The sequence below is a fragment of the Taudactylus pleione genome, unplaced genomic scaffold (assembly GCF_031769625.1).
Source record: "Taudactylus pleione unplaced genomic scaffold, aTauple2 ptg000805l, whole genome shotgun sequence".
Classification (NCBI taxonomy): domain Eukaryota; kingdom Metazoa; phylum Chordata; class Amphibia; order Anura; family Myobatrachidae; genus Taudactylus; species Taudactylus pleione.
The window spans coordinates 454,770-479,553 of NW_028285207.1; the positions used below are offsets into that span (position 1 = coordinate 454,770).

Consider the following 24,784-nt stretch of genomic DNA (forward strand, 5'->3'; position numbering starts at 1 on the left):
TAAGAGGGGAGTAGAGTAATGAGGAGGCAATGTGTACAGAGGGGTGACATACAGGGAGAGTGACGGATGTAATAGCCTTAGAGAAGATACCATGGGGTGATATAGGAAAAAGCTCATGTGTGTATATAAGAGGAGAGTAGAGTAATGAGGAGGCAATGTGTACAGAGGGGTGAGATACAGGGAGAGTGACGGATGTAATAGCCTTAGAGAAGATACCATGGAGTGATATAGGAAAAGCTCATGTGTGTATATAAGAGGGGAGTAGAGTAATGAGGAGACAATGTGTACAGAGGGGTGACATACAGGGAGAGTGACGGATGTAATAGCCTTAGAGAAGATACCATGGAGTGATATAGGAAAAGCTCATGTGTGTATATAAGAGGGGAGTACAGTAATGAGGAGGCAATGTGTACAGAGGGGTGACATACAGGGAGAGTGATGGATGTAATAGCCTTAGAGAAGATACCATGGAGTGATATAGGAAAAAGCTCATGTGTGTATATAAGAGGGGAGTAGAGTAATGAGGAGGCAATGTGTACAGAGGGGTGACATACAGGGAGAGTGACGGATGTAATAGCCTTAGAGAAGATACCATGGAATGATATAAAAAAAAAAAAAAAAAATTTTAACAAATGTTGATTTTGGATTAAAAGGTGAAATTTGTAGGACAGGACATAAACAAATGTCAGGTTTGAATATGAAATTAAACAAAAGAGAGAGAACCAAGGGTTGTTATCTCATGGGCGCACAAGAGTAGATATATTAAAATATAACTTTTATTATATTTAATTTAAAAATTATCCCATATTAGGGACTTGAGCAGTGAAATATAAGGTTAAAGTGATAAAAAAACAACCACCAATAAGTGAAAAGAAATAAATGATATGAAAAAATAATAATAAAAAGCAAGGTCCACTATATGATTTCTGCTAATGCTAAATACTGCCTTAAGAGTATATCCTTAACTGGAATATATGAGGATCCAATAGGTACCTTATCATAAGCCTAATTGGCTGGGGTTATCCACTATGGTCTTAGTATTAAATATTTAAATGTGGTTCCTAACACCAATTGCCTCCAATCAATATAGGAATGGTTTATCTATTAATAATTTGTGTCCGCACAGACCACAATCATAATATTCTTCTATGATGGAGAGAATATAATTGATTAAATTAATTTAAGAGTATGTATTTGCTCCAAATGTAACTACAAGGCAATACTTATTTTAATTTAAGTAGCTGAATATTAGTATTGTCTACTTCATACACTCAGAATATACCCCACATATTAGAGCGACAATTGCATTTATAGAGCAGCACATCCAATTTTACTGTTCTCTATTAGTGATAATCAATTCAAGGCTGCTAATCATAAATCGCAACTGTGTGTCACTAATGATACCTAATATGTGCCAGTTTTATTAAAATACCAGGTCGTAACAGATTGTAACAAATTGTAACAATAAATCAACAGCTAGTCAGATAATGACGCTGTTGCCCAGTATCAGCGCTTTACTTGTTATTGTCCAAGTGGTTCATGCAATAGGATATAGAACTAGTTGTCCATATAATGTGAGATCCGCTTAATAAAAATTCTCATTATTAAGGCATAAACTGTGTGATAATTTGTCTCTCAATAGCTGACACAGCGTTTAATGATTTGTCATAATAGATGAATTATATAGTATACATTGTTTTCATTTAGTTACATCATTCTCTAATCATCCGCTAGATCAACTGGTGCATAGTCCCATTATTAGGGCATAAACTATATGATGATTTATTCTTCAATAGCCAACACAGCTTTTAATGATTTGTCATAATACATGGGTTATATGCTATACATTGTTTTCATTTAGTTACATCATTCTCTAGCCGTCCGCTAGATCAACTGGTGCATAGTACCACAATATAATATGTCTTTAGGCAGTAATATATATTAATCTCAAATGAGGATATATTATAGTGGACCCGCTGAAACGCCGACGCGCGCGTTTCACTGCATAAGCAGCTTTGTCAAGCATTTAGACCATCGGCATCCACGACTTCATACCCTCAAACCACAATAAATTAGCCAAAAGATTTTAAGCATTTGAATTGCTTAAAGTATTGTGTTTTATGTCTATCAGCTCGTTTTTTTTATGTATTATTTGATGTGTAACAAGATTTGATTTCTGTGTAAAACATTTCCCACACTCAGAGCATGGAAATGGTTTCTCACCTGTGTGATTTCTCTGATGTCTTACATATAAATCAAATCTTGTAAAACATTTCCCACAGTCAGAGCAAGGAAATGGTTTCTCACTTATGTGTCGTCTCTGATGTCTAAGTAGACTTGATTTTCTTGTACAACATATTCCACACTCAGAGCATGGAAATGGTTTCTCACCTGTGTGACTTCTCTGATGTATAACAAGAACTGATTTTCTGGTAAAACATTTCCCACACTCAGAGCATGGAAATGGTCTCTCACCTGTGTGATTTCTCTGATGTATAACAAGAACTGATTTTCTGGTAAAACATTTCCCACACTCAGAGCATGGAAATGGTTTCTCACCTGTGTGATTTCTCTGATGTCTTACAAGATTTGATTTATGTGTAAAACATTTCCCATAGTCAGAGCAAAGAAATTGTTTCTCACTTGTGTTACATCTCTGATGTCTAAGTAGACTTGATTTTCTTGTAAAACATTTTCCACACTCAGAGCATGGAAATGGTTTCTCACCTGTGTGACATATTTGATGTCTAACAAGATATCTTTTGTCTCTGAAACATTTCCCACAATCAGAGCATGGAAACGGTTTCTCACCTGTGTGACGTCTCAGATGTATAACAACAGATGATTTATAGACGAAACATTTCCCACACTCGGGGCATGAAAATGGTTTCTCACCTGTGTGACATCTCTGATGTATAACAAGATGTGATTTATGTTTAAAACATTTCCCACACTCAGAGCATGGAAATGGTTTCTCACCTGTGTGACATCTCTGATGTGTAACAAGATCTGATTTATAGATGAAACATTTTTCACACTCAGAGCATGTATGATGCTTTGCACTGGTCTTAGTTGGTTGGTCATTAATGACTTTTGTGTTCTGTTGGGGATCTATGGAACAGGAACACATTTTATCTACTGCATGAGCTATAATAGGTGTACCACTATCTGAGGTATCAGGATAACATTCCCCATAATCAGAGGGATCAGATGACACATGTGCACTGTGAGGTGCTGGATGTATAATTGTGGTGTTAGGGTTTTGTCCTAGAGAATCTCGGGTGTTGTTGTGACCTTCTATGTCACCATCTGTAGATAAGATGAGATGTCCCTCTGAGATCTTCCTTCTGTTACATCCATCTGCTGGGAATAAATTAAATATATGAAAAAAGTATTGTTTCTCTGTAACATGGATAGTTTTCCAATAGAGACTACGGTGACAGGTCCCCAAATTAGTAACAAATGGGGAAGTTCCGTTGTGTCATGGTACAATGTATAGCGGTCACATATTATGCTATGTTATAGCTATCACAGGGGTTACATGTTTATTCTAATACAAAACATAAAGACAATTGTTGTCGGCATTGGAGTCACCACTACAAACCTGGGTACATCTAGCAATCCAAGCACAAGGACTTCAGCAAAACATTTAAGCTTACAGCCCAGTATCAAGGTTCCTGCAAGTATCTATATTGTATATACATCAAACACCATTAGACTTCTGGTAACATGTGCTCACCTCCCAGATCCAGAGGCTAACGCCTAAACAAGCATAGGCTAGTGAGCCACACACAAAACAGCCTCATATCGGCATGATTGACAGCATTCAGGACTTTAGGCACAATTTTCAAACAAAAGAAAACAGGCCAGTCCTGGATGTTACCCATACGTTACATGGCACCAGACGAGTGGCAATAGGTTTTTGTTTCACAATTAGCTTCTGTAGCTGAGAGACAAGAAAGATGTAACTACAAGATAGTGGTGTATGAAGGATCATTCATAGAGTAACTAGCAGAATATTAGGAACTCCTGATGCCGGATTACAAGCTTAAATGTTTTGACCAAAATATGAACAAATCCCTATACTGTCCTTTCAGTGTTCGCAAATACGCGCTATAGAACGTATTTTACCCGCTACTGAGCAATGGGGACTCACTTTTTAAAAGTAGCCGGGTCCCCAGGGACGTGCTGTGGCCAATCCCTGACAGCAGGCTGCAGCGCAGCGCGTCCCCCTGAGAAAGACACAATACTGTCTGTTATTGGCTGCTGCTGTGGAAAGCCATGCTAGGATCAAGTGTCTGATCTGATCCCAGCATCGGCACAGCATCCGTGCCGGGCGCTGGGATAGTGTGTTTGTTCCCAGCGCCGGGTAAGCCACAATGGCAGGTACCTGGTGAAGGGGCCGCCTGGTCCCTTCCACCAACGTCAGTGGTAAAGTGGCGGCGGGAGAAGCTTGGCTCCAGGCGCAAGCTAAGCTGAGCTCGCTGCCCAGAAGCAGCGGTTGTTTGGCACTGGCCACAAGCCAAACACGGCTCGCGGTCCAGCAGCCAATCGGAGGCAGATGCGACGAGCCAATCGCGGCGTCTTGAATCAGACGCCGCTGAGAGGGAAAGTTCAGTCCGGTGGTGGAGGGGAGGAGTGAAGACCTTCCGAAGACAAGAGAAGAGCGGCGCGGCAACAGTTCCGGCGGCCACGCAAGAGGCCAGAAGACGGCGTGATCAAGGAGGAAGAAAGGAAGAGGCGGTGCCGCTGGCCAGGATGGGCCAACGGCAGAAGACTGAAGCTGAGGACCGAAGCCTCTTCCACCTTTACGGGTAGGCGGCCTTCGGCCACCGTTATTTACCCCCTTCCCTAGACCACCAGGGTTGTCGGGCACTAGGCCCGTGGAATTTCAGGCAATAGGCCTGTGGGTATATAGGTGGGCACAAGGCCTGGGCTACATAGGGGTCATTAGGCCCAATTGAAGGTGTGAGTGACCTGGGCATTAGGCCCAGGTCACCAAAGGGTAAATAGGTAGGCCAATACTGGGGGCAATGCATAGGGGGGATTACTACTGAGGGCAATGCACAGGGGGACTACTAGGGGCAATGCATAGGGGGACTACTAGGGGTAATGCATACGGGGATTACTACTAGGGATAAAGCATAGGGGGATTACTACTAGGGGTAATGTATTAGGGTATTGCTACTGGGGGCAATGCATAAGGGGACTACTAGGGATAATGCATGAGGGTATTACTACTGGGGCAATGCATAGGGGGATTAATACTGGGGACAATGCATAGGTGGACTACTAGGGATAATGCATGGGGGTATTACTACTGGGGCAATACATAGGGGGATTACTACTGGGGCAATGCATAGGGGGACTACTAGGGGTAATGCGTAGGGGGATTACTACTAGGGGCAATGCATAGGGGGATTACTACTAAGGATAAAGCATAGGGGGATTATTACTAGGGGTAATGCATAGGGGGATTCCTACTTGGGGCAATGCATAGGGGGTCTACTGGGGGCAATGCATAGGGGGTCTACTACTACTGGCAATGCATAGGGAGTCAATTACTAGTGGCAATGCATGGGGGGGACTACTACTGGGGCAATGCATAGTGGGACTAAAGGGCATTAATGTGTGGCATAATGTGTAAAGGCCAGGCATGGCTGTGTGGCATAATATGTAAGGTCTATTACTGCATGGCATAATGTGTAAAGACGGGACATTAATGTGCGGCATAATGTTTAAAAATCGGGCATTAATGTGCGGCATAATGTGTAAAGGCCGGGCATGGCTGTGTGGCATCATTTGTAAGGGGTTAGGGGAGGTCTGAGAGGCATATGGGGAGCTCTAAAGCATAAATTATGATGGGACCCAGAAATGGTCAGGTAGGACCCCATTTTTTTTTTAAAGTGGAGGGTCCCTGGGACCCACATATTTTGTCAACACCGCGATCACTGCCTTTGCTGGATACACAGATTGTGAGTGGAGGTGACAAGCCCCAAAGTGTCAGATGTTCCTCCAGGTGATTGTAGAATTATTTTGGGCTTACTTTAACAATCCTAGGGACTGTCAGCAACCGCCTGTTACTAACTCCTCCCAATGCCTCCTGGGTGGTGCTGGCTAATTGCCACTGATCTCTCACTGTGGACCAGTCGGCACATGGTAGCTGGCAGAGGGACTGAGCTTGGAGACACTGGGCTCAAACCAGAACAGCTGGGAGTAGTGTTTGGTGCTTCTCTGGTAGTCACAGGATACGAGCAGATGCAGGTGTCTAAGGCAATTGGATATTTGTTGCTCATAGGATTTGACAGTTACTCCAAAGCATACAAGGTGTTACACAGGTTCTCTCCTCTCAGATAGTCAGAGCGTATACACCTTACAGAGCTACATCAGTTCTTTACATGCAGAAAATGTATATAACACAGCGGGGGTCCAGCCCAAACTCTACATCAGTTATCACATCAGGAAACCAAAATTAAATAGAATTTCAATTTCACAGTAACAGGTTAATTACATTCCTCCTGTGATAAGCCTGACACTTATTACAGTATATTTAGTCATTATGAAGGAATACAAAATTATTGTGACTTAAACATGACGTGTTACATGATTGGTCTCCTTAGTACGGAAGGCATGAACAGGAAACTCCAATATGCATGAAGACCAAAAGACAAAGGCGTCATTAGGCCAAATGGACAATATGGGTAACACAGGTGCGGACATGTTTGTTTTAATAATTTACTTGCGCTGGAGATTGCTTTGAGCCATCACTGGAGAGTATATCTCATATACTTTAGATATAGGGTCTCATTCAGACAAAGTCGCAAGCGCTGAGCGCTTGCAACCAGGTTGATGTTTTACTACTGGGCATGCGCACGTCGGAGCCGACTAGCGTCGGGCGCTCCGTCGCTATGGGTCTCGCACCAAACGATGGAGAGTGACAGCTCGCCCCGTTTGGGAGGCGGGCCGGGGGGGGGGGGGGGCTGAGCAAACGGATGTGTTCCTCAAGGAACACCTGACCGTTTGTGGGTGGCCCCACTGACATCACCAGTGATGTCAGTGGGGAGCTTCCTGCTCGATCAGAGCAGGAAGCTCCCTGGGGCTTCCAGATGCCGAGACCCAACCTTAGGATCTCGTCGCATGCCCCAATAGTCGTGATGGTCTTGACCATTGCGACCATTAACCTGGTCGCTCGCTAGAGCTGTGGGTGGTAACCCACAGCTCAGCTAGTGACCAGGAGGCCGCACTAAAAAATGCAAGCGGCCGCCCTCAGAGCGATCACTTGCATCAAGCGCCCGACTCTGAATGAGGGCCATAATGTGTTCTGATAACCTAGACCACGCCTGGCCAACCTGCGGCTCTGCAGCTGCTGTGAAACTACAAGTCCCAGCATGCCCTGCTGTAGTTTGGCTATAAGAAAATGCTAAAACTGTGGCAGGGCATGCTGGGATGTGTAGTTACACAACAGCTGGAGGGCCACAGGTTGGCCAGGCCTGTACTAGACCATGAAAGCTGAAGGCACGTGACCAAGACACTGCTGCCTCCAGGCTTACAGGAAAGATGCGCAATATCCATGGGATGTACGGAAAGAGAAGCTGGAAATGCACAGACGTCGCCATTTTGGGGAATATTTACATGAATAACAAGAGATATGGTAACAACTTACCTTTGTTATCTCTGTTTCTATGAAGTCCATAGGGTCCACAGGGTTGACCTTGGGGGTATAGGATGGGAACCAAATCCGGGCACCACGCAGTTAAAGCTTTTAGCTCCCAGGATGCACTTGGGTCCACTCTCCCTATAACCCCACCCCCCAGCCAGAGGCACCTCAGTTTGTAAGTAGCCAAAGGCCGGAGGAGGAGAGAAAAAGAGAGAGAAAACTGGAACACTCAATAACCATACTCACAGAAATGGGAGATGGAAAACCGGTGACCAGCCACACAGCCCATACGAAGCCAGGTGCGTCAGGGCGGGCGCCCTGTGGACCCTAAGGACTTCGTAGAAACAGAGATAACAAAGGTAAGTTCTTACCATATCTCTTGTTTTCTACTTCAGTCTCAAAGCAGTTCAACCAAGGGTGGGGACGCTCCTGTGCTGAGAGGAGAATCCGTCGCCAAAAAGGAAGCATTCTGAGAGGCAAAGGAAACCAATGCCTAGAACCTTAAAAAGGCGTGGTCACCTAGTAAGGCAAAACAGCCGAGGCGCCACAGCGGGCCGCCCTCGAGGGTTACATGGCCCGAGAAAACAAGCCTCAACAGAAAGGCCTACCCATGGGTAGGCCCCTGAGGAAGACATACAAGGCCATCGAGCCAACATTTGGTTATAGGCCGGCCATCCTTTCCTGTGAAAACCAGAAATCGCAGACCACCAATAAGGGGTCCGATTTCCGTAAGGACCTTGAACGGATCACATAAATCCCAAGAGGCCGGACCACAGTCAATGAGGCCACACCAGCCGAGAGGACTGGGGACTGAATGGCCGTACCATAAGTTCCAGAATATGGTACCTAAAAACCACTTTAAAAAGAAACACAGGGCGAGAGCAACTCACACCCTGACATGATGCCCTCCAGAAGAGGGAACCACATGAGAACGCTCCCAATTCAGACACTCTCCTGGTTGATATAAACACCCTGAGAGAAAGAGAGAGCCTAAGCAATAGACCATGTAATGGCTATCACAACCAGCGGTTCCATTGACTGTCCCCGGAGGGAACGAAGAACCACTACTAACTCCCAAGGAGTCCCTAGGGAGGACAAAAGGTGGCATAATCCAGAAAACACTCCAAAGGATGAACTGGATACCAGAGTGGAGCAATTCCATATCTTAACCCTACTGACAGTGTAGGGATCCGCACTGTCAGGAAGGCCAGGCCGAGGGAGAAACCCAAGCCAGCCGGAAGGAATGCCAGAATATCTGGAAATCCTGGACACCGGAGGATTGTATCAACAGGTACAATACCATAAGAATTATGGCTGCCACAGTTTGTTTGTAGGTCCCAGCAAAAGCTGATCTATGTGCTCTAATCATTCCAACGTTGACAAAGCCAGGGAAGCCGTAAGACCACTGTAGGGACGCAGTCAAAGACAAACGACCCAGGTCCTAGGCAAAACCAAGGACCCTGAGACAACAGGTCCGGGCAGTGAAGCATCAGGAATGGAGTATCGATGGAGAGACTCCGAAAATCCAAGTACCCCTGACATCTGGGGCAATCAGGAGCCACCAGCAGGAAAGCGTCTCCGTCTTGATTGAAACACTTCCCTCGAGGGAGAAGGGAGACCGGAGAACACAGGTACGCAAAGTGGAAGGACCACTTCACCGACAAAGAGTCACTGAAAGTTGCTTCAGAATCCCGAGAGCTGGACTGTAACACCATAGTGTGATAAAGTCAGAAGGCCATGAGGGCCACCTCAGGGGCCCCCCCTGCTCACCAGGAGATGAAACCTCTCTTGGGGAAGAGACTAGTCCCCGGGATGCACGTCGTGACGACTGAGGACTCCCGCTTCCCAATGGAGAGCTCCTGAAATGAACGCTGCCAAGATGGTCGGGAGGAGACCCTCGGACTATGTCCGAATGTGTGACATACCTGTCATTGCCACCCAACCAACAGTGTTGCTAAAAAGGAAGCCACTGTCCTGAACCTGTCGGACTGAACCTTTTCAAGTTCACCGGGAAACAAGAGTTATGCCAGAGTGAAGGCCCAAGACAGGCTAAAGGTCCAACAAGTTAATTGACAGGGTAGAATCGACAAAGACGTCCAACTGCACTGAAATGGATGCGAACCAGACACTGTCCATAGCAAAGAATACCCTGGACGAGATGGCCATAGCCACCCGGAAAGGGACCGACTTGCCTCCGGAGAGAGCACATCGTTCGAACAGTGATCTGACAGAAAAAACTCGTTCCATCTGGAGATAAGCCAATTATGGAAAGGCCTGGAATGGAACTGAGCCCATTCCACCCTTCAAAAGGCAGACACTGAATATTTGATCATGCATCCCAGAGTGTAAAGACATATGTCGACTGCGTAGACATCCATGGACTCCTAATGGAAGAGTGGAGACTCCGTCTTACGCCAGAAGAATTCTCAGATTCTGAGAATCCAGCAGGGCTCCTAGATGAAGAATACCCAGAGAGGGAGGACTTATTCCCCGTTGATTAAACGTCTGCACCCTGAAGAAGCCACGGTCATCCTGACCTGGCAGTAAAGTACCCCGGTGATCCTGCTAAGAGCAGGAGACCGTCCAGGTACAGGAGCATTGGGATATACTGAACAGGAGAACTGTCAGAAAATCCAAAACGCTGGTAAACCACTGTGGGGCTGAGGACAGTCCCAAGAGGCAGAGCCTGAAAAATTGTAAGTGTTGCTGTTATATAGCAAACCTCAGTCCATGCTGAGGAAAGGTCTCTGTAAGTACCCGTAAGCAGGCGTCCTGTATATCCAGTGATACCATAAAGTCCCCAGGTTCCAAACATAGTATGATGGAGCATAGGGATTGCCTCCTGAGCCCAGGTAGCTTTAGGAACTGGTTCAGGGAATTGAGACAGAGAATAGGCCAAAGAGAACCATTCAGCCACCACACCAGAAAGAAAGCAGAACAACCAGTCCCTGGCTGAGAAAGTGGGGATGGCCTAATCAGCTCCGCTGACCGCAAGCTTTCTGGATTAGTAAGGCCCTGTTCGGGTCTGAATAAGGGCCCGCGTACCATCACATGTAAAGAGGCCGCCTGAGCAAAGAGAGGGCGTATCCTCCTACCCACGTAGCCGCGGCAACCTGACACTAGTACCAGGCTAACTGAGAAAATCGCTATCTCCCAGTGGGAGGCCTGTCACGTCAGGCTGAAGATATATCCGTAGGTTCAGAAGCAGGATCGGCTGGCAGTCCAGGCCTGCTCGGGACTGGATATGTCGGCCCTTGTAGAGGCCGACAGTCTACGAAGAAACAGACCTTTACGGCTGACCCAGAGGACACAAAGACTTAACAGACTTAGTCTGAGGCCTTGTAGTGGGCATAGCTGAAGGCGGTAAACTGGTCGTTAGTAATACTGCCAATGTTACTACAATCTTGTCAAGGTCAGGACCAAACAAGATCTACCCTATAGATGGTATCTGCACCTCTGCATTCCCAGAGCGTAGCCATAGGGTATGACGGAGGATACAGTCGCAACCGGAACTCTGAAAGTTAGGAGACTGGTATCCAATATAGGCATTTCCACCTATGACAACTGCATATATTACGTGAGCGACCAAATACATTTGAACCCCAGACGTTTTGGAGGGGAAAAAACATTACAAATGCATCAGCTCAGTATGCAATAGTATTAACCAACCATGCTATAGCCATGGTAGGATGGGTAACAACCCCTGAAAGCGAGTAGACTGATTTCAGGTAGAGTTACCACCTATGGATCCGAAGAATCCGACCACGCCGGAATGGGAGGCGTAGTAACATCTGTAATGAGACGAGTAACACGCCCATCCACCCCAGGAGGGTCTCGTGATGACCCTCAGGGAATTTGCGACAGGAGGCCAAACGCTGTTGTAATACCTCGTATCTGGCAACAGCCAGAGTCCCGCCATGCGATCCACCCGCTAGTCAGCAACAGGGAACCCGAAGGCACGTAAGACGGAGGGTGTATGATACAGGTGCAGATCAACATTCACTCTAACCAGAATCGACCTGCTACCAGCCCTAAAGCAGGGATAATAAAACCTGAAATAGGCTTCCCCCCGTGTAAGAGGGAAAGAGCCAAAAACAGTATCCAGTACACGGCAGAGCCAACTGGGAAGTAACCACATGGCGCCAACCACGCCAATTTGCGTTTCATAGAAAACGACATCCACCCAGGGTGGCTGTGGTAATCCCTGCAAGGGGAATGACAGACTATTGTGGCACCAGGGGGAATTCATATACTTGGAAAAATCCCTGCAGGGAGCGGTAGTCTGTGTCACAGGGGAAGAGTGCAAGAAACTGCGAGATACCCTGAGATGAAGAGGGCAGTATGGTGAAGTAACCCCCAGGTGAGGTACAACAATGGGGCCCACCCGGCTATCCGCAATTGAGAGGATCCCAAGAAAACAAACTGCCCAAGGGGGTCGTGTAAGGGGCTCGGCACCAGATGGCGCCGCATACAGAACCCTTTATGAGTCAAATCCTCCGCACTAACACCTGCAGCACATGACTTGCAGGATAGTAAAACTGGCTGCAGTATAACGCTCTATCTCCTGGTCAGACATATCTGACCAATCTTGGCGGAAATATCAAGCAGCAATATACTGGTCCTGACTGATGCCAAAATTAGCTGCAGGGACCCATTTTCAGCGTATGCAACACACAGTTCCATCGAAAATATGGCAAAGTGCAGCACGCAACAGTATGTGACAAACCTCACAAATATTAACAAGTATATAAATGTGAGGCCTCAGAACCACCCTAAATACAGCTGTATTAGGGCAGATAAAGAAAAGGGATAGATATATATTGACAGGTGAGATAATAAAGTACAGACAGTCAGCACTAGCATAAGTCACATACCATGCAGATATATACATATATATACATAAACATGTCATATAATATACTGCACTATGTCACTGCATTCAACTGCCCAGATTCAGTGTCTGGGAAGGCTACAGCGCTGTGTACACTGACCTGATGGTGAGGTACGCAGGGGGACTGGACTCACTGCCATCTCCAGAGCTCTGCTGCTGCACATAGAAAATGACCGCCTGGAGACCGCAGAAGAAGCGTAGCCCGCGGAGGAAGCAGCTCAGCGACGCCAGACTATAATACTGAAAGTCGAGCTGAGCTGAGGGGAGGAGCCGCTGTAACAAGGAAGGCTTGCTCCCCTGGCCGGCTATTAACCCCAGGGAAGCCGGCTCCCTGCGCCGATCGTTAAGTCCCTGGTGGTCTAGTGGACACACGGGGTATGGGGGGCCCGCCGCCACTGCCGGCACCTCCGGTCTGTCCCCAGAGACCGGAGGCACAGGACTGCATTTGAAATGCGCGGATCACTGCAAGCGGTGATCCGCGACCTTACCTGCTCCCCGTGGATTCGGCAGCAGTCCTGGGCGCCCACAGAGTCCGGCTAGTACAGACTCTGGGGTCCCGCTGAGATCCCCAGATCTGTACTGGCGTCTCAGCGCCAGCGGGGCGACGGAGCGGCAGGTTAGACGTCCTATGGACAGTCCGACGCTGCCGCTCTGAAGAGTCCAAAGTTGGAAAAAACTTTGTCCCTAAAAAATAAAAATAAAATAAGCTTAGGGGCTGCTAATCAGCTCCCCCTGCACTAACGGTGACCCGACTCCGGCCGGGCACCAACTTACACTGAGGTGCCTCTGGCTTGGGGGTGGGGTTATAGGGAGAGTGGACCCAAGTGCATCCTGGGAGCTAAAAGCTTTAACTGCGTGGTGCCCGGATTTGGTTCCCAACCTATATCCCAAGGTCAACCCTGTGGACCCCCTATGGACCCTGAAATAGATAGGGGCTGATGGCTCCTGATGTATGAGATACACCAGAGAGTGTGGGGAGGAGACTGGTCAGATCTCTGGGCTGGTAACACACAGTGACATGAATTGAGGGGGAGAGCAGGAGTATAATAGGGGCTGATGGCTGCTGATGTATGAGATACACCAGAGAGTGTGGGGAGGAGACTGGTCAGATCTCTGGGCTGGTAACACACAGTGACATAATGTGAGGAGGAGAGCAGTATAATAGGGGCTGATGGCTCCTGACTCCACCACTGGACAGATACATTTCCCTCATTAGTTTGTACTGTTGTAGTGATTGAGTAAGTGTTTATTACTCACCTGTGCTGATATCTGTAGGGATTTCCTCCTCCTTACACTGCTGATCACCCCTCACATACGTTTCTTCTTCTCTCTCTATATCTTCTACCTTCATATCAGTCACATACGTCTCTTCTTCTCCCTCTATATCTTCTGCCTTCATATCAGTCACATACGTCTCTTCTTCTCCCTCTATATCTTCTGCCTTCATATCAGTCACATACGTTTCTTCTTCTCCCTCTATATCTTCTGTCTTCATATCAGTCACATACGTCTCTTCTTCTACCTCTATATCTTCTGCCTTTATATTAGCCAGACTTTCACCCTAAGAAACCCACAAATCAATAAAATAACAATTTAGAAATGTCATATTTCATTAAATCACACTAATTAGAAGAATTCTGGTTAATAAGACACACACAGCTTCCTACAGATCCTATAAAGACACTTTGGTATATTGGTGAGACCCTAAATCCCACCTACCTGATGCTCCTGTGGGGTCCTGTGATTCTCCTCTGTACAATCCTGTGAATAAAGAGGACGGGGACATCTCTCTGGAGTATTTCTGTTACTGGGTCCATCTGTAGGAAACACACAGTGACTGAGGGCCTGATTCAGAGTGAGAAAGAGCATGTAACTGTGAACCAGGACAAACCATGTTGCAATGCAAGGGGTGCAAATACATACATTATTTTGCATTTAGGGTAAATACTGGCTGCTTTTGCATGTAGCCCACATATACTGCACAGCTTTATTTTTACACTGCAATTTAGAAGTCAGTTTGGACACCTCCCTCCCAACTCTAAATCTCTCTGCTCATTATACATCTGCCGCACCTGCAGTGCAGCATGGTTTCACCAAGATTGTCAGTTACGTGCTAATTCTCACTCTATTCCCAAAGCTGAATCAGGCCCTGAGTACATTGTATATATGTGATTATCAGGTGATGGGTGTATATAGGAGGCCCCCATACCTGCTCTCCCCTGTACAATAAATTACAGTCTCGTCTTACCCAGTGATGTGAGGGGCCGGTGATTCTCCATTATCACGTCCTTGTACAGACCCCTGTCATCCACTATATACTCCTCCTCCTGCATGGAAACATAGACAGTGACATCCTGACACCTTATAGGAACCTGACACACAATGATACAGTCATCACCCAGACACATCCCCTGGTGTTACTGTACAATGTCCCATTCCCAGCAGTCACTTCTCCAGTCATCACCCAGACACATCCCCTGGTGTTACTGTATAATGTCCCATTCCCAGAAATCACAGCTCCAGTCATCACCCAGACACATCCCCTAGTGTTACTGTATAATGTCCCATTCCCAGCAGTCACCTCTCCAGTCATCACCCAGACACATCCCCTGGTGTTACTGTATAACGTGCCATTCCCAGCAGTCACCTCTCCAGACATCACCCAGACACATCCCCTGGTGTTACTGTATAATGTCCCATTCCCAGCAGTCACCTCTCCAGTCATCACCCAGATACATCCCCTGGTGTTACTGTATAATGTCCCATTCCCAGCAGTCACCTCTCCAGTCATCACCCAGACACATCCCCCGGTGTTACTGTATAATGTCCCATTCCCAGCAGTCAACTCTCCAGTCATCACCCAGACACATCCCCTGGTGTTACTGTATAATGTCCCATTCCCAACAGTCACCTCTCCAGTCATCACCCAGACACATCCCCTGGTGTCTGTATAATGTTCCATTCCCAGCAGTCAACTCTCCAGTCATCACCCAGACACATCCCCTGGTGCCACTGTATTATGTCCCATTCCCAGAAATCACAGCTCCAGTCATCACCCAGACACATCCCCTGGTGTTACAGTATAATGTCCCATTCCCAGCAGTCACCTCTCCAGTCATCACCCAGACACATCCCCTGGTGTTACAGTATAATGTCCCATTCCCAGCAGTCACCACCCAGACACATCCCCTGGTGTTACTGTATAATGTCCCATTCCCAGGAGTCACCTCTCCAGTCATCACCCAGACACATCCCCTGGTGTCACTGTATAATGTCCCATTCCCAGCAATCACCACCCAGAAACATCCCCTGGTGTTACTGTATAATGTCCCATTCCCAGCAATCACCTCTCCAATCATCACCCAGACACATCCCCTGGTGTTACTGTATAACGTGCCATTCCCAGCAGTCACCTCTCCAGACATCACCCAGACACATCCCCTGGTGTTACTGTATAATGTCCCATTCCCAGCAGTCACCTCTCCAGTCATCACCCAGATACATCCCCTGGTGTTACTGTATAATGTCCCATTCCCAGCAGTCACCTCTCCAGTCATCACCCAGACACATCCCCTGGTGTTACTGTATAATGTCCCATTCCCAACAGTCACCTCTCCAGTCATCACCCAGACACATCCCCTGGTGTCTGTATAATGTTCCATTCCCAGCAGTCAACTCTCCAGTCATCACCCAGACACATCCCCTGGTGTTACAGTATAATGTCCCATTCCCAGCAGTCACCTCTCCAGTCATCACCCAGACACATCCCCTGGTGTTACAGTATAATGTCCCATTCCCAGCAGTCACCACCCAGACACATCCCCTGGTGTTACTGTATAATGTCCCATTCCCAGGAGTCACCTCTCCAGTCATCACCCAGACACATCCCCTGGTGTCACTGTATAATGTCCCATTCCCAGCAATCACCACCCAGAAACATCCCCTGGTGTTACTGTATAATGTCCCATTCCCAGCAGTCACCTCTCCAGACATCACCCAGACACATCCCCTGGTGTTACTGTATAATGTCCCATTCCCAGCAGTCACCTCTCCAGTCATCACCCAGATACATCCCCTGGTGTTACTGTATAATGTCCCATTCCCAGCAGTCACCTCTCCAGTCATCACCCAGACACATCCCCTGGTGTTACTGTATAATGTCCCATTCCCAACAGTCACCTCTCCAGTCATCACCCAGACACATCCCCTGGTGTCTGTATAATGTTCCATTCCCAGCAGTCAACTCTCCAGTCATCACCCAGACACATCCCCTGGTGTTACAGTATAATGTCCCATTCCCAGCAGTCACCTCTCCAGTCATCACCCAGACACATCCCCTGGTGTTACAGTATAATGTCCCATTCCCAGCAGTCACCACCCAGACACATCCCCTGGTGTTACTGTATAATGTCCCATTCCCAGGAGTCACCTCTCCAGTCATCACCCAGACACATCCCCTGGTGTCACTGTATAATGTCCCATTCCCAGCAATCATCACCCAGACACATCCCCTGGTGTTACTGTATAATGTCCCATTCCCAGCAGTCACCTCTCCAGTCATCACCCAGACACATCCCCTGGTGTTACTGTATAATGTCCCATTCCCAGCAGTCACCTCTCCAGTCAGCAGGTGAATGTTATTGTTGATGAGTTCCAGCATCTTCTGGTCATTGTGTCTCTCATGTATCAGTGAGTGAGGTGGAGGCACCGTGATGGGGCTCTGGGTCCTGCTCAGTCCTCCTGTCACACGGGGACGGCTGCTGGGAGTCTCATGCTCACCGGATGTCTTCTTCACTACTGTGTAATCCTGTGTATTGGGGGAGACATCAATGAGGAGGTCAATTAAACTCCACCTAAATGGGGCTGTTTATTTAGATGATCACTTTGCATAATATACAAAAAGACTATTTCACTAAAGCAAATATTATAGCAATCTCCTATATACAGAAAAATGTAGAGTATATAGTATCTCCTGCAGCTCCAACATCTTTGTGTCAGTGACAGAAAGAAAACAACATATAATTCCCAACTCCAGTGAGGACTGTGGGACTGATACTAATATCTGAGACCAGCTCCCTGCTGCTTGTTTAATAATATAGATATAAGTGATGTCACTGTGACACCCCCAGATCCCCTCACCTCCCCAGTCATGTCCCTGTATTATTAATATAGATATAAGTGATGTCACTGTGACACTCCCAGATCCCCTCACCTCCCCAGTCATGTCCCTGTATTATTACTATAGATATAAGTGACGTCACTGTGACACTCCCAGATCCCCTCACCTCCCCAGTCATGTCCCTGTATCATTACTATAGATATAAGTGATGTCACTGTGACACTCCCAGATCCCCTCACCTCCCCAGTCATGTCCCTGTATTATTACTATAGGTATAAGTGATGTCACTGTGACACCCCCAGATCCCCTCACCTCCCCAGTCATGTCCCTGTATTATTACTATAGATATAAGTGATGTCACTGTGACACTCCCAGATCCTCTCACCTCCCCAGTCATGTCCCTGTATTATTACTATAGATATAAGTGATGTCACTGTGATACTCCCAGATCCTCTCACTTCCCCAGTCATGTCCCTGTATTATTACTATAGATATAAGTGATGTCACTGTGACACTCCCAGATCCTCTCACCTCCCCAGTCATGTCCCTGTATTATTACTATAGATATAAGTGATGTCACTGTGATACTCCCAGATCCTCTCACCTCCCCAGTCATGTCCCTGTATTATTACTATAGATATAAGTGATGTCACTGTGACGCTTCCAGATCCCCTCACCTCCCCAGTCATGTCCCTGTATTATTACTATAGATATAACTGATGTCACTGTGACACTCCCAGATCCCCTCACCTCCCCAGTCATGTCCCTGTATTATTACTATAGATATAACTGATGTCACTGTGACACTCCCAGATCCCCTCACCTCCCCAGTCATGTCCCTGTATTATTACTATAGATATAAGTGACGTCACTGTGACACTCCCAGATCCCCTCACCTCCCCAGTCATGTCCCTGTATTATTACTATAGATATAAGTGATGTCACTGTGACACTCCCAGATCCTCTCACCTCCCCAGTCATGTCCCTGTATTATTACTATAGATATAAGTGATGTCACTGTGACACTCCCAGATCCCCTCACCTCCCCAGTCATGTCCCTGTATTATTACTATAGATATAAGTGATGTCACTGTGACACTCCCAGATCCCCTCACCTCCCCAGTCATGTCCCTGTATTATTACTATAGATATAAGTGATGTCACTGTGACACTCCCAGATCCCCTCACCTCCCCAGTCATGTCCCTGTATTATTACTATAGATATAAGTGATGTCACTGTGACACTCCCAGATCCCCTCACCTCCCCAGTCATGTCCCTGTATTATTACTATAGATATAAGTGATGTCACTGTGACACTCCCAGATCCTCTCACCTCTCCAGTCATGTCCCTGTATTATTACTATAGATATAAGTGATGTCACTGTGACACTCCCAGATCCCCTCACCTCCCCAGTCATGTCCCTGTATTATTACTATAGATATAAGTGATGTCACTGTGACACTCCCAGATCCCCTCACCTCCCCAGTCATGTCCCTGTATTATTACTATAGATATAAGTGATGTCACTGTGACACTCCCAGATCCCCTCACCTCCCCAGTCATGTCCCTGTATTATTACTATAGATATAAGTGATGTCACTGTGACACTCCCAGATTCTCTCACCTCCCCAGTCATGTCCCTGTATTATTACTATAGATATAAGTGATGTCACTGTGACACTCCCAGATCCTCTCACCTCTCCAGTCATGTCCCTGTATTATGACTATAGATATAAGTGATGTCACTGTGACACTCCCAGATTCTCTCACCTCCCCAGTCATGTCCCTGTATTATGACTATAGATATAAGTGATGTCACTGTGACACTCCCAGATCCTCTCACCTCCCCACTCATGTCCCTGTATTATTACTATAGATATAAGTGATGTCACTGTGACACTCCCAGACCCTCTCACCTCCCCAGTCATGTCCCTGTATTATTACTATAGATATGTGATGTCACTGTGACACTCCCAGATCCCCTCACCTCCCCAGTCATGTCCCTGTATTATTACTATAGATATGTGATGTCACTGTGACACTCCCACATCCTCTCACCTCTCCAGTCATGTCCCTGTATTATTACTGTAGATATAACTGATGTCACTGTGACACTCCCAGATCCTCTCACCTCCCCAATCATGTCCCTGTATTATGACTATAGATATAAGTGATGTCACTGTGACACTCCCAGATCCTCTCACCTCCCCACTCATGTCCCTGTATTATTACTATAGATATAAGTGATGTCACTGTGACACTCCCAGACCCTCTCACCTCCCCAGTCATGTCCCTGTATTATTACTATAGATATGTGATGTCACTGTGACACTCCCAGATCCCCTCACCTCCCCAGTCATGTCCCTGTATTATTACTATAGATATGTGATGTCACTGTGACACTCCCAGATCCTCTCACCTCCCCACTCATGTCCCTGTTTTATTACTATAGATATAAGTGATGTCACTGTGACACCCCCAGACCCTCTCACCTCCCCAGTCAGCAGGTAGATGATCTCCAGGGTGAGATGTAAGATCCTCTCAGTCCTGTGACTTTCATCCATGTCCATTTTCAGTGAATCAGTGAGAATATAGAACGTGTGATGTGTAATAAAGACTCTGGTTCCTCACAGCAGGATTATCTAGGAATAAATAGAATACACATCACAGAGAACACATGTAACACAGTCAGACATGTAACACTGAGTGACCAGTAAGTTTCCCCTTTCCCCCCAGCCATAGAGCCCTGGTCAGTGTCTGTCAGAGGTTCCTGTGACCCAGCCCCATAAGGCTCCTCAGAGGCCGTCACACAATGCTGTACTGTATAAGGTTACACCAATGCTCCTCTCCTGGCCGGGGGTCTTATTCCTCCCAGACACATATTTGGTGAAATTTGCTCCACGTGTATCTTGTACAAACACATGAATTAGGGATGTTGGGATTTTTTACTTTTGTTTTACATTTATTCCAGAAACGGAGAGAATCTGTGACTATACTGAGGTCATACAGGTAACAGGGGTGTGAGGGGAGAGTACACAGGAGAGCAGAAGGTGTGCAGATATGGGCAGAGGGGAAGTAACGTAGGAATACAGAGCACACAACAGGGGGTGTAACAGCTGTACAGAGGTGTCAGTAACACAGGGGAGGGGAAGGGAACAGAAGAGGTTAGTAACACAGGGATAGGACAGCAGGCAGCCCAGGGGACACACAAAGGGTTACACAATACAGAATCCCATCAGTCACTCTGCACAAATGATGAAATGACAAATGACCGCACCTCAGATGTATGTTACATGTGTGACCAGCCTGCCGGCCGTGTGTGTGCAGCGTAGGGTGGGGTGAGACATGTCCTGGGGGATAATCAGTGACACTCTGAGGATCTGGGGACTGTCACAGCCACTGGCTGTCTCTGAGAGAGTCTCTATTGCTCAGGATAACAAGACGCCCTGACAGACAGTCTCAGCTCAGGGAGTGCAGCCCTTTATTACATGGCCTGTCTGTGTCCTTCTCACACATCCTTCCCCAGCTCCTGTTATGTATCATCTGGTATACACAGTACATACGTGTTATACCTATTATGTGTTATTCCCTGACCACTCATTACTGTTATTATTACTCTGCAGCTGCTGCTATAACAGGACACCACAGCCTGCTCCCCCTGTATAGGACACCACAGGCTGCTCCCCCTGTATAGTACATCACAGGCCACTCCTCCTGTTCAATAGGACACCACAGGCCACTCCCCCTCTATAGTAGGACACCACAGGCTGCTCCCCCTGTATAGTAGGACACTACAGGTCACTCCCCTATATATAAGGACACCACAGGCCGCTCTCCCTGTATAGTAGGACACCAAAGGCTGCTCCTCCTGTATAGCAGGACACACTGCAGGCTGCTCTAGCTGTATAATAGGACACCGCAGTCCGCTCCACCTGTAAAGTAGGACACCGTAGGCCACTCCCAGTGTATAGTAGGACACCACAGGCCACTCGACCAGTATAGTAGGGCAACACAGGCCACTTCCCTGTAAAGTAGGACACCACAGGCTACTCGACCAGTATAGTAGGGCAACACAGGCCACTTCCCTGTAAAGTAGGACACCACAGGCTACTCGACCAGTATAGTAGGGCAACACAGGCCACTTCCCTGTAAAGTAGGACACCACAGGCCACTCCCCCTGTATAGTAGAGTGCAACAGGCTGATCCCCCTGTATAGGAAGGCACCACAGGTTGCTCCCCCTGTAGGGTAGGACAATACATGTTGCTCCCCCTGTATAGTAGAGTGCAACAGGCAGCTTCCCCTGTATAGTAGGATACCACTGGATGCTCCCCCTGTATAGTAGGACACTACAGACTGCTCCCCCTGTATAAGACACCACAGTAGGACTCAATAGGCCGCTCTTCTTGTATAGTAGGACACAATAGGCCGCTCTTCCTGGGTAGTAGGACATCACAGTCCGCTCCCCCTGTAAAGTGTTGGACAAAACATGCCGATCCTCCTGTGCAGTAGGACAATGCAGGCTGCTACCACTGTATAGGACACCACAGGCCACTCCCCCTGTAAAGTAGGACACCACCGGCAGCTCCACCTATATAGTGTAGGACACCACAGGCCACTCCCTCTGTACAGTAAAATACCATTACCTTCTGCCGTTTGACACAGCAAGGTTGCATTTTTCGCGCTTGAATTAAAAAACTCTTCCGTCAAATCCTTTCTCCCTTATATAATAATACTACCACATATAAGTGTGTGGTGAGATCTGTTTTTCCACGCTGAAGTATCACTAAACAGTTCCCACAGCTCTTTATATTATTACAACATATCAGTCTGTGGTAACATCTGATTTAATCCCCATTATATATCACTGTAGTCCCTTATCCTTTAAATATTAATAATACAGCATTCTGACTAGGTTGTTTTAGTGGGCCAATTTCAAAGGGCAGAATGCACCCTGCCCCTTTGGCGGCGCCCTGTTGGCAAACCGCTAAAACATCATGCCGGGTGGTGACCCCACCTGTGGACTGCAGTGCACCTCGGGTGGGAAAAATTGCGGTGCAGCGCTCAACGCTGGTGAATATTCACAGAGAAAGGAGAGCTTGGGGGCAGCCTAGCTGGGCAAATCCCCAAGAGTGATGAACAGGCCGCATCATGCCCCCTTTGCAGGCGAGCGCTTGAGTGACATACCCCTTGCCGGACCTAGAATGAACACTAATAATACCACATATCAGTGAGTGCTGGAAGCAGTTATTCCCCCTCATATATCACTATACAGTCCCATTCCCCCTATATAATAATAATACCACATATCAGTGTGTGCTGGGAGCTGTGTTATTCCCCCTCATATATCACTATACAGTCCCCTCCCCCCTATATAATAATAATACCACATATCAGTGTGTGCTGGGAGTTGTGTTATTCCCCCTCATATATCACTATACAGTCCCCTCTCTCCTATATAATAATAATAATACCACATTTCAGTGTGTGCTGGGAGCTGTGTTATTCCCCCTCATATATCACTATACAGTCCCATTCCCCCATATATACTAATAATACTACATATCAGTGTGTGCTGGGAGCTGTGTTATTCCCTCTCATATATCACTGTACAGTCCCCTCTCTCCTATATAATAATAATACCACATATCAGTGTGTGCTGGGAGCTGTGGTATTCCCCCCCATATATCACTGTACAGTCCCCTCTCCCCTAAATAATACAATATTTCAGCGTGTGCTGGGAGCTGTGTTATTTCCCCTCATATTTCACTGTACGGTCCCCTCCCCTATATAATAATAATAATAATACCACATATCAGTGTGTGCTGGGAGCTGTGTTATTCCTCCTCATATATCACTGTACAGTCCCCTCTCCCCTATATAATAATAATACCACATATCAGTGTGTGCTGGGAGATGTGTTATTCCCCTCATATATCACTGTACGGTCCCCTCTCCCCTATATAATAATAATAATAATAATACCACATATCAGTGTGTGCTGGGAGCTGTGTTATTCCCCCTCATATATCACTGTACAGTCCCCTCCCCCTATATAATAATACCACATATCAGTGTGTGCTGGGAGCTGTGTTATTCCTCCTCATATATCACTGTACAGTCCCCTCTCCCCTATATAATAATAATACCACATATCAGTGTGTGCTGGGAGATGTGTTATTCCCCTCATATATCACTGTACGGTCCCCTCTCCCCTATATAATAATAATAATAATACCACATATCAGTGTGTGCTGGGAGCTGTGTTATTCCCCCTCATATATCACTGTACAGTCCCCTCCCCCTATATAATAATACCACATATCAGTGTGTGCTGGGAGCTGTGTTATTCTCTCTCATATATCACTGTACAGTCCCCTCTCCCCTATATAATAATAATAATAATAATAATACCACTTATCAGTGTGTGCTGGGAGCTGTGTTATCCCCCCTCATATATCACTGTACAGTCCCCTCTCCCCTATATAATAATAATACCACATATCAGTGTGTGCTTGGAGCTGTGTTATTCCCCCTCATATATCACTATACAGTCCCCTCTCCCCTATATAATAATAATAATAATAATAATAATAATAATAATAATACCACTTATCAGTGTGTGCTGGGAGCTGTGTTATCCCCCCTCATATATCACTGTACAGTCCCCTCTCCCCTATATAATAATAATACCACATATCAGTGTGTGCTTGGAGCTGTGTTATTCCCCCTCATATATCACTATACAGTCCCCTCTCCCCTATATAATAATAATAATAATAATAATAATACCACTTATCAGTGTGTGCTGGGAGCTGTGTTATCCCCCCTCATATATCACTGTACAGTCCCCTCTCCCCTATATAATAATAATACCACATATCAGTGTGTGCTGGGAGCTGTGTTATTCCCCCTCATTTATCACTGTACAGTCCCCTCTCCCCTATATAATAATAATATAATATATACAGGACACGTTACCTGGCTCCGGCTGTCAGGAATATCTATGACAAAATGGCAGCGAAAGCCCCTGTGGCCCCGCCCCCTCTGCTCTGTGACTGGGAGACTATAAGAATATGGCAGCCGGTCACCGCACATGAGGACACCATTAGACTAT

The 24,784-nt window shown here is 46.6% G+C and overlaps 1 protein-coding gene across 2 annotated transcripts; it reads right to left on the bottom strand.

The window, feature by feature from the left end:
* Positions 1-1,627: 1,627 nt before the first annotated feature.
* Positions 1,628-24,729, bottom strand: LOC148474861 (uncharacterized). Of its 2 annotated transcripts, none has more exons than XM_088458088.1 (7): positions 24,649-24,729; positions 20,162-20,311; positions 17,164-17,355; positions 14,797-14,875; positions 14,268-14,365; positions 13,806-14,109; positions 1,628-3,360 (listed from the first exon to the last, which is right to left on the bottom strand). In XM_088458088.1, exons 2-7 carry the CDS (start codon positions 20,237-20,239, stop codon positions 2,087-2,089), a joined length of 2,025 nt encoding a protein of 674 aa, XP_088314214.1. In that variant the 5' UTR covers positions 20,240-20,311; positions 24,649-24,729; the 3' UTR covers positions 1,628-2,086. The 2 variants fall into 2 exon arrangements, with proteins under 2 accessions (XP_088314214.1, XP_088314213.1); XM_088458087.1 differs by having other exon boundaries at positions 1,628-3,363.
* Between the last annotated feature and the right edge of the window lie 55 nt (positions 24,730-24,784).